The following is a 13847-nucleotide window of genomic DNA, read 5'->3' as shown; positions in this document are numbered from 1 at the left end:
AAAAAAACAGATTATCTAATAAGATGCAGAATAATCAAAACACTGTATACAAAAAAAACAACAGGTAAATATATAATTTTATACTTGTTAACACATTAACTGACATATGAATGTAAACTGTTTTTATACACACCTAAGTGTTCATGTACGGGGTGTTAATACCGTGACTTAAGGTAGTTTTTAAATACAGAAATTGCATTAGCGGTGTAAACACCGCAGCACGAGCGCCAACGAGATTTGGCTGCTTGGAGTTTAATTATTAATATAAATAGATGAATTATTAAGCTGCGTCCACACTGCCATTTGGCATAGCCAAGAATGATGTAGACGTGATCGTTGGCATATGCTAACGTGCCAAGCTGCATGCCAACAGATATCGCTCAAGTGTCATTCTACTTCAAAGAAAGCCAAATGGCCAGTGGCATAGTGTGGATGCAGCTTTAGATTGGGTCCACACTAAGGCAACATTCATTAGTTGCCACATGTTTTGCTTTTTATCAAAACGTGGAAACAAATAGGATGCAACATTTTGCAACACAGAAAGCTGCAAGTATTGCCACTTAGTGTGGACAAAGCTTTAGGTATTTATAATTTAATAATTATCATTAATGATACCAGTGACTATATACTGTAGAATTATTTTGTATATCTTATGTAAACATTGTATTAGTTAAATATATTATTTAACAACTATAATTCCAGTTTTAAATGAGAGATTTCTTAAGAAAAGGAATATTATTTCTTTAATAAAATGCTTTATTTAAATTACTAATAAGGAAAAAGACCACACATTTTTAACATAAGTAAAATGGTTTTAGTAAATAAAGGAATTTTTTATTTTACAGGAAATTTACTTTTTTTAACTTTTCTCTAATTTAATTCAACATCATTGAAAACACAAAATTATCATCAATAAAAAATTGTTCTCGACAGTGTTAACCATAAACAAGTCAACTGTGGTTAGAAAATCGTTCAAAACTATGCATTCATAATAACATTCTATGTCTCTTAAGTGAGATGTGTCAACGTCTGTTTGTCTCAAAGTTAACTAAAAATTAAACACAACTCTAAACATTTAAACAATACCTATGAACTGCCTATGAAAAATCAATGAGGACATCTTAATTTCTGGTGAAAAATGACATAAGAACAATGAAGATTTTAATTATTCGTTTTAAATGATTTTGATAAATGTATACGTATATAATAAATGTTTTTTTATACCTACTGATGGTACATTGGCTTAATATGTTTGTATTTATAGGTGTTTATTTTTTTTATTTAGATTAACTAATTTTGTTATTTTTTAAAACTATTAAATGTTATTAATGTATTAATTATTACTATCATAAAATAACTTCTTCTACTTTTGACTGAATTTTTATAAATTGATACATTATCAGAGCCCTTCAAAAGATTATAGATTTTATCTATTTTACATTCTAACAAGTAACATAGATAGTTTATAATTTTAATTTTTAGTAAATTTTATATAATACATTTAAACATATGTATCTTAGTTAATGTATGTATGATTAAGAATTCATTTCAACACTAAATAAAATATTGTTATTTGCTTGTTTAAAATATGTATTCATTGGGATTAAAGTTTAAACTGATAAATTTATATCACCTTGCAACTGATTCATTATGATTCTGATTTGCTAATACTAAATTGTTCAATTATGTAATCATACTCTTTACTACCATGCTTGTTGTATATAGAAATTATAGGTACAAATCGACTTGATTTACAAAAATTTTATAATTTGTAAATTATATAAAAATTCATTTTTTTATTTAACCGCTAATTATTTTGTAATAATACATAGAAAGAAAATAGGTAACAAGTAAAAAAATAATACTCAAACCCATAAAAAAAACATCAAAATAACTCGTTATTATTATCAATTTATTGTTAGTTATTAATGAAAATATTTTTAATTAAAATTATCAAAACGTACAGTAAAAAATGTTTATTAATAACCATTCAACAATTTCATCTAAGTAGTGGCGCGACAAATATTTTTAAGACAAATAAAGGGAAGGGGTACTTATAATTGACATTAGGTCAATATTTAGTTTGTAGTTGTAAAAATGTTTTTGTTAGTTTATAAGTTTTTCTTATACTGTTCTTTTTTTGTCTAAACTGCTGTAATATTATATATTGTAAAGGAAATTAATCCGTAAAGAAAAAAAAATTGTTCCTATGAGAGTATTGAGGTCAAAACAAAGAGAAACAGGCTTTTACGATACATTTTGGGAGGGGGGGGGTCTAAAAAAAATGTTTTTGTCCCAGTAGAGAAAACAGTTTACACCGTTACTGCCATAATATAATGAACTAAAATAAAAATTAAGAATGTCTGTTATAAATTGTATTCAACTATAATAATTTAAAATTGGATGACAACATTTACAAATGTCAGATTTTAGAAAAAAAATCATAAAGTTTAAAGAATTTAAACATACAAATTCTTTATACAGACTTCAATTACAGGTAAATTATAAAATGTGAAATGATAAAATTACATGAATACTTATTAGTATAAGTTAATATTATAGTACCTTAAATCGAATTTTACATATTTTACACATACGATTATAAATTAATATGGAAACAACTCTTCCAAATTCACACAAAGTATAAGTATATAAACTAGAATCTAGATAATAACACTACAGATTATGTTTATACTTCTGATATATAAGCATAAAACAGGAAATTAAAAATTAAAATGTACACAAAAAATGTAGATACACATATTTTAAATAAAATACATAGGTTTGCTTACACAAAATGCAGAGTTGAATATTTTTTTCCTCTGTTCTTCGTCCAAATGGTTAAAATCAATTGTTTTACTAAAAAAAATTAAAACAATAAATTATGTTTAGTACATTCGTCATTAATAAACTAATTATAATTATTTCTATTATATACTTTTTGATGTAAGTCCGTGCTCTAAAAGCAGCTAAATGTGCATAGCATAAGGGTGCAGGAGATGAAACAGAACGCGTGCATCGAGCTAACATAAAACATAAGAAATATGTTAGTTGTTCTAGTTGATTTTCAGTTAGACAGTTATCGTCCCATAATACATGATATTTAGTTGGTTTGGAGGTGCCCTGAAATAAAAAAGCAACTTGAATTAAATACCATTCTATGTTGCAAAATTACAAAATTATTTTGTAATAAAGTAATTAGGTAAATCGACATACATAGCTGACGTGACTGCACAAGTAAAAATCAAGTTCGGTCGGGTGTGTAATATGAGTATTGACAATTGTCCCAGGAGGAACAGCTCCATTTTTACCATTGAATTCTTCGTTATTAGAATACATCTTAGTATAATTTTGTTTACGCACAATTATAATTGTTATGGCTGGAGTATACTTAGGATTGTGGCGTAAGCATGCTTTGCGTATAGCAGTTAACTCATATTCTAACAATTGCCTAAACTGACATACACTGGCACCATCTCTGAAAAAGAATATCTTTTTCGGTATGATACCTGTACTTTTAATAAACTTAAATAATTGATCGTGGACAATGTTTTCTAGATCTTGAATTATTTCTATATCAGGAAACTGTAAACGCCACTGCATATTATATTGAAATCCATTGATATCATGACTGGCTGCTACCTAAATTTAAATAAAAAGTAAATGGAGTGATGTAGAATAAATTCTCATTGTAAAAAACACTTTTTTTATTCAAAATGTCAATAAATTGAAAATTATAGCAGCTGTAGGATTTATAAATTAACCCGTAAATTGTTCAAGTCCGCTCAGGTTATAAAGAAAGTAAATGAAAAATTTACTTATAGGTAAGTAAATATTTTAAACAAAGCTCAGTGACAATTCTCTTGACAATTCAACTCTTGAATGATGACAAGTGGTACACTCAAATCTACTGATCAAGAGCATTGAAATTGTTTATCTGTTATATTAATTTAACTTATGCAATTAATTGTTATTTCCATTTTTTTAAAACTAATTTAATTGTTTAGTCAAAAGCCTCGAGTCGCCAGAAGCACTGCCCACATTTATTTTCTTATAAATATAATATATTGATGACGTGGTCATCCTACAACACTAAAAACTGAGAAAAAACAATATTAAAAATTGTGATAATTGGTCATATTAAACTCTTACCCAGAAAAAATAATTATTGTTATCAGTTTACTCTAAGAGGCGTAAGTTTTTTCTGTTATACCTATACATTAAAAAGATGGGGCTCTGGCCCCCTATGAAGTTAGAAATTATAAAAAATATAAGAATCATACAGCTGCATAATTTAGTCAATAAAAAATATTTAAGTTAAAAATAAAATGCAATTTCTGTAAAGAATCCAACTATCCATTAATTATTTTAAACTACACTTACAGCAGCAATCGAGGGTAAAATTGGTGATGCTTCATCTATCGGTGAGAATGATACATCAGCACCAAATATTATTGCATCCTGTATAATGGACGGACTAAGAAAATGTCAAAAAAATTTTGGTCGTAAAAAAAAGTTTAAAACATATTTTATGTAATGTATGTATCATCTTCACAATTAATTCAATAAAAATATATGTTCAGGCAGGGGCAAAATTATAAAAAGGGGCTTAGGGGGGCTGAAATCATTTCTTATGTTTTTAAACTGTATGCCTTAAAAGTGTATTTTTGTTTATTTTTTATAATATAATGTACTAGAATATGTATTTTTTTTACTAAGTAAACCTTAGCTCCATGACTAATGCTTATCATATTTGAAGTGAATTTTTTTCCTATGTTTGCCCCTGTCTATAGATCATTAAAAATAAATAGATACTACTATAAATTATATAAAACAATTTAAGAAAAGCAATACCTGCTTTGTAGTGCCAAAGTATGGTTTATACCGTTAAGCTTTGAATTGATCTTTAACAAAATATTTCTTGCTGTGTCTGGGCCCATTTTATAAGACAAAGTTTTAGATTTAATACATTGTGTTAGGACTCCGACTTGAATTTCTGACGATTGCTTGACAGTCGCTAAAATTGTAATAAATGTTTGTAACTAAATAGGTACATTGACGAAAATATTTGAATAGTTTATTAATATAAGGCATACCATATACACCAGCAGGAAATTCTGGAATAATTACAACAATTAATTCCATAATATGTTTTTGTTTGTTAAAAAAGTTAGTAACTTTCCTTTCAATCTTATTAATGTGACTTTTTTGTTTTATAGGAATGTTAAAGGGAGGAGCCATTGGACTTATGTCAACATTTACACTCTGGCCGGACCCCCTCAATCTTTTCTCAAATTCACTAAAAAAAATTGAAGATAATAGAGATGTAATTGAGGCATAATAAAAAAAATGAGTAATTTATTATTAAAGTATACTAGATTTTTTCTGTATGAATATCTTTATCCAAATTTAGAACAATCCATTTTCTAAGAGTTACACCTTCAAAAAACCGTTCAGCCGTCCATTTGCCTTTATGTGGTTTAACTTCCTTAATTCAAAAAAAAAAAAAATTAATAATATAGAATGTCTAACGCTATATACCTATGTGTAGCACAGTTGATTTAAAAACTAAACTCTAATTTGTGTATATTTATCATACTAGATTATTAAAAATAATGGTTCTTTGTTAAAAATCATACTTAATGTTAGACAAATATAGGCATATGCATTATTTTATTTAACAGAAGCAATACTCGTATTTATATATTTTGATACCTTATGACCATGATATGACAATGATGGCTGATCTAAAACTCTAGCTGGGACGGTAGCTATATTTCTTGTAATTTTAATACCAAATTCATTTAATATTGTGTTTTGATTATTAACACCGGTTCTAAAACTCTCAATATTAGTAAAACAATCTGTCGGTGGTCGTTGTCCTTGGCTTTCTGTGTCACTTGATTTGTTTTTAGACGATTTTATTAAATGGCTTTGTCTTCCTCTAACAGTGCATAACTGAAAAGGGTATATTAGTGTTAGTTTTTCATAGAATACTATACAGGGTGATCAACTTATCGTGAACCACTCAATATCTCACAGAGTTTAATTAATATTTGAATTTGTTTTCCGTAAAGTTTTTATACAAAGTGATCTCAATTTCTCACAATTTTTTTGTTTTTCACCCCCTCCCAACTACAGGGTGATCATTTTATTGTAAACCACTCAACATCTCATAAGGTTTTCATTTTTTTTCTCATAATGCTATACAATATAATCTTGATTTTTACAATTTTTTTTATTTTTCACCCCTTCCCAACTTTGTATAGCGAATTTTGAAACTTAAATGGTAAACGCATACATTTCATTAACTTTTTTAATTGAGACTTAAGTACTAAAAATGTTGACTGGTCGATAACCAGTTTTGGATAACTATTGTTGTGGACTGTTTAAACAAGGATATGGCTCTAAGGTATTCAGGGGGGTTTAAATTTAGTTTGTTAGAAAAAACATAAGACATTGCCGTTTTTAGTTCGCACAGTGCGGTGTCTGTACTCATACTAAATAACAGGTCAATAAATGATCGCGGCCAACGGACAGATAACAATATAATAATTAACAGATAAACAATTCTGAATCAAACAACTATTTTGAAAGTTATAAGAGTTTAAAAGTTAGAATGGGGGGGGGGGGAAGTTCTGTTGAAAAATACGCGCATATAAAAATAGTACTACACTTTACCTTTCCTCATGCCCTAAACTTGAAACTTCAATACCTTCATAAATAATTATTCAAAACTGGTTATCGACCAGTCAACATTTTTAGTACATTATTCTCAATATAAAAAGTTAATGAAATGTAAATGTTACTATTTAAGTATCAAAAAAACCTAAGTTGGAAAGGGGTAAAAACAAAAAAAATTGTAAAAAATTGAAATCACATAATATAAGAACAATATGTAAAGTAAAAATGTAATTTCTTACTAAAGCCAGCGAGATATTGAGTGGTTCACAATATGTTGAGTAGCTTGTATAGCAAGTAAATTCTTTAATTTATGAGTTATTGAAAAATCTGTTTTTTTATTTAATTATATATAATTAGATAATTATACAATATGTATAATGTTAAGGTATAATAAGCATATTGCAAAAAATATAGTTAATGAACATGAAGGTTAGAGTGAAGAAACTATTCAGCGACAGCACTTTGGTGAGAGTAATTGAAAAATCTAAAAGCGATATTATATATTACCAACTAATTTATTAATTTCTTACTTCAATCGGGAGGGCAGTTTTTTTACCAAGACTACCAACATGCACACAAGGTAAATTTGGATATTTGACAGTATATTTATGTATTTTTTCAAAGTATTGTACGATATTATAAGTTTGTTTTTTCCCTTCTTCATCAATTTCAAATCTGAATAAAACAACATTCAAATATTATAATATTAAAATAAAAACTTGTTAAAATACTAACAAAAATTTGTTTGCAGATTCAAAGAGCTTGTGCACTTTATATCTTCGTCGTGAATGTATCTGATCGGGAAGTTGAAAATCTATTTTTAATCCTTTTACGTATGATTCTAAACTAATGAGTTTGCTATCATCCATTTGAGAATTGAGATTGCATTGCAAATTGTAGTATATGTAGTCAGTCAATTTTGGATGGTTTATTTTTGTCGAAGAATTCACATAATCTGTCGCATTAATACAAACCAAATATCAGTAGTTGACTATAATACATTAATAGCAAAAAAAAAACCAAATAGCGAAAAAAAAAACCAATTGGTTATGGGGGGATAATTCACATAAAAACCCACCCCTAAGTCCGCCTATGTTGAATAAGAAAATTTTACTGTAAAAATAAGTAGCAACCATACAAGTCAGCGATCAATTAGGATGCCATGATAGAAAACACATTAATTGCGGAGAAGAGAGTTGGACATATATATATATATATATTATATATATATATATATATTTATGCATGTATTTTGTATTTTGTATTTTACCACTAGATTAATGTACACAAATTATCCTGCATATCAATAAATACCTTGAAAGTTCTGATAGGGTTTCCAGCCAATGGTAGGATATTGAAAATATGTATTCCACATTTCTCTTCTCTCTTCTACAACAAATGGTATGTTCCGTGGGACGGAGAAAAAATATTCCCCCATGATAAATCTAATAAATTAAATAATTTTAATGATAGCATAATGTGTTATACAAGTAATTTGTTAATCGATGTATTATTTTGTTTAAAGAAAAAGTTCGATTTTCCAACATAATATCTAGAGCTTTATTAGCATCTTGTGGTGATAAAAGAAAGGATCATTCATCAAGTTATTAAAATCTTATTAAGTATTACAACAGAAAAATTACTTCAAAGAAAAGGGTTGATTTTTTAATACGATATTCAATGCTTGATAAGCTTCTTGAGGAGGATTAATGGATGAACCATTTAATAAATACTCCTTAACTTTGTTCATAAATATTGTCTTAACATGTTTTGTCTGAATGTTAAAGTCAATGGTTTTATTATTTTTTCCTCTTGTAATTGTTACCATATCACATTTCTAAAAAAAATATATATATATTATTTAGTGTTTGACACATAATAACAATGAACAACTGTGCCTACAAGTGTCATCTAAATATTAAATTCATATATTTTATTATTGCAACTGCTACAGTAGTCAACATATAAAAAATAAAAAATGCCATTTAACTTCAAAATTAGAAGGGTTTAACCACAGACGAAATTAAAGTTTATATAAGTCAATAATAAGTCTTTCTCCTTATAAAACCTAATACTGAAGGTATAAGCTCAAACAATTAAAGCCATAGCTGTTAAACATAAGTCATAAGCTCCTTATAAATTTTGTTTATTTGAAGTGAAGCTGAAAATTTGTTTTAACTAGTAATACTTTTTTAATGACTGGATTAATTTCTTCATATCGCAGCTCCTGAAGAACAACGATTCAAGTGTAACTTTTTCGAAAATTGGGTTTTCACGGTGTTGGAATGAATTTGTATAGTTATAAGAAATATAGATAGTAGATAATGGCGAAGAGTTTATTTATTAATTTTAAAATTATCCATTTACAATTTGTAAACAAGTAATTATTTCTATTCATTCTCCCGTTAAATTCAACTTTTTGCAGTTAGGTCATCGTTCTTTAGACTGCAATATTCTTTATCTATAGATTAGAAATCATACACTGAAAGTAATTTAAATTAAAAGTTAAAAAACGCCCTCTTCCCTTTCAAAGTTGAGAAAAACGCACAAACATGCAACACATTTTTAAGCTTTAAAATATGGCAAGCTGTAAGTTCCCTATAAATAATCAAATCGGTTTGAAATTTATTAATGATGTTCTTTAGATATATCATGCGAGTTATTGGCACATTGGCATTAAAGCATTTTGTTACTTTCAATCATAAAATAATATCTACCTATATAAACATGTAACATCTACAACCCATTTTAAACTCCGTCCACTTTGTGTTGGTTTAATATATTTATTTATACATTTTTTTTTTAATGAAGTAGGTAACTCATTAACCCTAAACTTGGCAAAAAAAAAAAATTCATACAAAAATTCCATGGTTTTCTGTGCTAATTAAGACCCGTAGAAATAATTATGGACGTATTTTTTAATGAATAGTTATTTAATTATACCATATATCTTTAAAATTACACCACCCCATTAACTAATTTAATAGTTGTATCTTTAAAGATACACTACCACAAGGAGCTATTTTGATAATTGTAACTTTAAAGATACACTGCCTCATCGACCTATTACAATAAAAAACAATAAAACAATTCTAATTAATATTTTATGATTTACATAATGTAGGTATTACTATTTATTTGAACTATGTATATAAGTATGTTTATTTCTATTAAGAAAAGTTGTAAAAAAAAAATGAATCTAATTATGTATTATTTTAATAAAACTTATAAAGTATTTTTACTATTAGGGCATTGTATCTTCTTGGATACAACTATGAAATAAAGGAATAGGGTACCTAATGTATCTTTTTGAATACAAGCAATAATTCCGGTGTACGAAGCATAGTATATTTTAGGATACATGAGATTTTATACTTTAATAAGTAAAACAGTGATTAGCTTTATTTTAATATTAATAAAATATTTAGACGTACATGATTAGATTCCAACAGCTGAATTAGATATATTTTGGTTTGAACTGTAAGTTAATTATGTTGAAAATCAGTACAAAAAACAGAAATGACATGATAGCTGATAACTCGGTTTTCGAAACGACATAAAAAACATACTATGGCGCGAAATCTGTAAATTGTTAACAATAACCATAATGATATTTCCAAAGAACATAAAAATTTAACGGTCTATATAATATTATTATCTTTTCTATTTGCACTGGAATAATAATTTTAATTTTGTGTATCTTTAACGATACATCGCCAAGTGAAGGGTTAATTAATAATTTTTAGTATAATAGTTGATTATTCTTTGAAAAATTATGTATTTTAATTTGCCCCGGACGCCTGTGGTATTTAAAATATTTATCATTCAAAACAATTGTATACGTAAAATTAACAAAATCATAAGCGGATAAGTGGTACACTATTGAATTACTTAAATTAAATAATCTGCTGTATAAAAAAAAAGTCAGTTATATTCAAATTCACACCATTTATAAGTGAAGTATTTAAAGAAATTCGGTAGTACTTACGTCATTCAATTTTTTGACTGAGTACATGTTTTTATATCCATCAAAAGCAATAGGACAACTTGCATAATGTTTACGGTTGAATTCTTTTATTAAAGCACTCCTAATAAAAATAAAAAATACACGCTAATAATGACAAATTATTTAACAATATTTTCATACCTTAGAATTTTGTCTGGACAATCTGGAGTAAATTGAACATTAATATGATAAATGTTTTTCTCAAACAACTCGTCTAAGTTTATTTGTAAATATTTTACATTCAGCTCAGTTTTACGTCCTATTGTACCTCCTAATTTAGGGGTTTGCCTCTTTGGTATTTGTAACGTATAGTCAAAATCTTTAAGCATTTGATTTAGTTTTGAGGTTGATTGACCTATAATAATTATTAATCGAGTAATCGTAATCGATTATATACAAATCGATACTTACATTAATCATTATTACAAAACAATAGTTACAATGTACAATATTTACCTCTTCCATCATTTGTCCGATGTTGATTAGAATCCATTTTACTTGTGAAAAAGAATTATCTGTAAAATAAATAAAACTATTAATGAAGTATCAAATAGTTATCGAGTTACGGGAACAGCTCGGATATTATTGCGCTTAAACCCATACAAAAATTGTTTAGATTATTTAGTCGTCTTCATTTAAGATATTTTCAAATTTTGATTTTACCGGGGTCTCATTAGACCTTAATAAAAAAAATGGCCGTGGTGCAACCTCCTTAACTTTAATCATACGCTGTAACAAGCAGTTTCACATTAAAAAATACACGGTTTTTAAATTTTGTTTAATATATATTTTTTCACGAAATCAAAAAATTATTAGAGAAAATATCTGAAACGAAATAAACTTCATGTACGTTCTCTACTTTCAAAAAAAAAACAAAAACTAAATTTGGGGTTTTTTACGTCTATGGGACCGGAATGTTTAGTACCTAGTGAAATTTCAATTGCTGTAGGGACCTTATATAATAGACGTAAATTACCCAAATTAATTTTTTTAAAGCACTGTCATAAGGTTTTAAAAGTTTCATTTCTTTACAAATAATTACCTCTATGGAAATATGTATAAACACATTTTATATTATTAATTATTATGTAAATGAAACACTTCTCAGTTGTCTTCGTTACAACGAATGATTGAGTTGAGCTAGGGAAGACGGACTACTATAAACTTTTTTTTTTACAATCTAACGACACCCTCAAAATCAAAATTCGACAATCGCCTAAATAAAAATTGCTCGATAGTGTTAAAATTAAAAACACTTTTTTAAAACATTAAGAAATGCAGAGCATTATTTACTATATATTATTATTATACATCATAATTCATAGGTAGTGGTCATCTTAAATCATAGCATTGATACCTATAACCTATTTAATATTCTCTATTTAATTTATGATTACTTAGCTTTTTGTAAATTTTTAAATAATGTTGGTGTGGCGATACCGTACAGACTACAGAGAGCCGTACATTTTTTTCCCGGAACACTTTTTTGTATTCAGTATTTATAATTTAGTAATCACTCAGTATGTACTATTACAATGTAGACTCAAGACTGTTATGTGGAGTGTAGACACTAGACAACTCAGTATAATATTATACTATGATTGGAATAAAAATGGGCTTAAATTGACTTTACCAAATACCATCCCAGACTCGAATTTCGATTTTTTAATCGATTTGTTTTTCAACGCTTGAAATGATGGTGCAAAAGTTGCGGAAACGCTTAGTTTTTAAGTTACGGCTACATGAACTTAGTGAATTATCGTTGTGCGAGACGACTTAGGCGCGGCGCCCGCGGATGCAGGCTATGGAAGTTGTGTCACGTGCCCGGCAAAAAAAAAAAAGACCACGAAGGACGGAGGCCTAGTCGCGTCGGCAGCTATTGTATTAAAGGAGTCCGCCTCCAATTATTAATAATTTAATTAAAAAAACGGACAACTATAATATACAGCGACTCCTTACGCCTGCCGACTCGAGCCCCTACGGGACTCTGTTGGATAGGGGCTCACGCCCCCAAACCCCCAGAAGTAAAAATAGCTTACCTAAAGGGAATAAAAAAACGTAACCATATACTTCTCTGGAAGCGATCAGCGATCTAACAAGTACAACCCTAACCTTCAATCGCAGTAACTTAAAAACTAAGCGTTTCCGCAACTTTTTATTTGCACCATCGTTTTCAGGGTTGAAAAACAAATCGATTGGAAAAAATAATCGAAATTCGGGTCTGAGGTGGTAAAGCCGATTTGTTCCAATTTTAGTAATAAATATCAAATTGTATTACATAGATTTTAGTAGTTCTTAAGAGCAAAATAACAGATATCGCGCCAAGGTGATTGGGGTTTTTACATTATATTCTTTGTGTTACATGATTCTCAGTATATACAGCGGCCGTACCATGACGGCGTATGCCGATGCGAGGACCAATGACAGAACGCGTAGTGATCGCTTGAGGGGTACAACAGTGTTTGTGTGAGAGCGATTCATTCTTTGGTTGAATAATGTAATACAATACTTTTATATTAAATCCACCCCTCTTGTATAGGGTGGATACGCGCTTGATTCCCCCATAGTTACTCAGAGGGTCGAGGGACCAGCCTGGTTGAATGGTTAGCACAAATAATCATTTATTCCCCCAGTTTTCGGTGTCGTTTATTTAGGTAACCGAAAAGTATAGGGTCTATGCACCCGCATCGATGACCCGTTAACAATATTCACATCAGACCCCATGGAAAAATATATTATACAAATAAGAATGTTTTAAGGTTCTATTTAAGATGTTGATATGTTTATTGTTCATAAATAGTACAGTACAACACGATTTTTACAGTACAACAAAAACCAAAGTAAATATATATTTTTACTCAATATGAATCTAGATTCTAGCCTCAGATTAAATTCAGTCTGGGGCCAGTGTCAATTAAGCGAAAACAAAATGTTTTTATTTATGGTTCGTTTTTCAAAATCATGTTGTACAGTATTATTAATATGTTATAAATTTAAAATGATATGAAAAAAAATGTATGCCTATAGTTAAAAAGGTATCTTTTGAAATAAAAAAAAATGGTCATGTGTTATAAAATTTATCTAATTGTTTATTGTACATTGTCATTCCAAGCTAACCAATCATCAGTCTATTAGATATTTAATAGGCAGTAAGTAC

At 28.2% G+C, this 13847-nt stretch overlaps 1 protein-coding gene across 5 annotated transcripts; it reads right to left on the bottom strand.

The window, feature by feature from the left end:
• Nucleotides 1-1966: 1966 nt before the first annotated feature.
• Nucleotides 1967-11181, bottom strand: LOC126844434 (protein argonaute-3-like). 5 transcript variants are annotated; one of them, XM_050582627.1, is made up of 15 exons: nt 11147-11181; nt 10832-11045; nt 10673-10772; nt 8328-8521; nt 7999-8129; nt 7420-7639; nt 7215-7359; nt 5716-5958; nt 5376-5488; nt 5097-5299; nt 4855-5017; nt 4384-4477; nt 3217-3642; nt 2939-3123; nt 1967-2859 (listed from the first exon to the last, which is right to left on the bottom strand). In XM_050582627.1, exons 2-15 carry the CDS (start codon nt 11017-11019, stop codon nt 2766-2768), a joined length of 2499 nt encoding a protein of 832 aa, XP_050438584.1. In that variant the 5' UTR covers nt 11020-11045; nt 11147-11181; the 3' UTR covers nt 1967-2765. The 5 variants fall into 5 exon arrangements, with proteins under 5 accessions (XP_050438584.1, XP_050438586.1, XP_050438587.1 ...); XM_050582629.1 differs by lacking the exons at nt 10673-10772; nt 10832-11045; nt 11147-11181 and adding exons at nt 9402-9512; nt 10119-10147; XM_050582630.1 differs by lacking the exons at nt 10673-10772; nt 10832-11045; nt 11147-11181 and adding exons at nt 9402-9512; nt 9981-10065.
• Nucleotides 11182-13847: the final 2666 nt, after the last annotated feature.

This window comes from Adelges cooleyi, unplaced genomic scaffold (genome assembly GCF_023614345.1).
Source record: "Adelges cooleyi isolate 19-005CV unplaced genomic scaffold, UGA_ACOO_1.1 ACOO_flye_CR_arks_rails_tigmint_CR_PRNA_651, whole genome shotgun sequence".
NCBI classification, from domain to species: domain Eukaryota; kingdom Metazoa; phylum Arthropoda; class Insecta; order Hemiptera; family Adelgidae; genus Adelges; species Adelges cooleyi.
Note: the sequence above shows the minus strand (reverse complement) of the source record. Positions and strands in the feature narration are given on the sequence as shown.

Coding starts and splice junctions, on each gene's coding strand:
- LOC126844434 (XM_050582627.1), bottom strand. CDS start 11,019: ATGCTTAAAGATTTTGACTATACGTTACAAATACCAAAGAGGCAAACC. Junction 3,643..4,383: donor TTTTACCCTCGATTGCTGCT/GTAAGTGTAGTT, acceptor ATTTAAATTTAG/GTAGCAGCCAGTCATGATAT. Junction 2,860..2,938: donor GCACGGACTTACATCAAAAA/GTATATAATAGA, acceptor AATTTTTTTTAG/TAAAACAATTGATTTTAACC.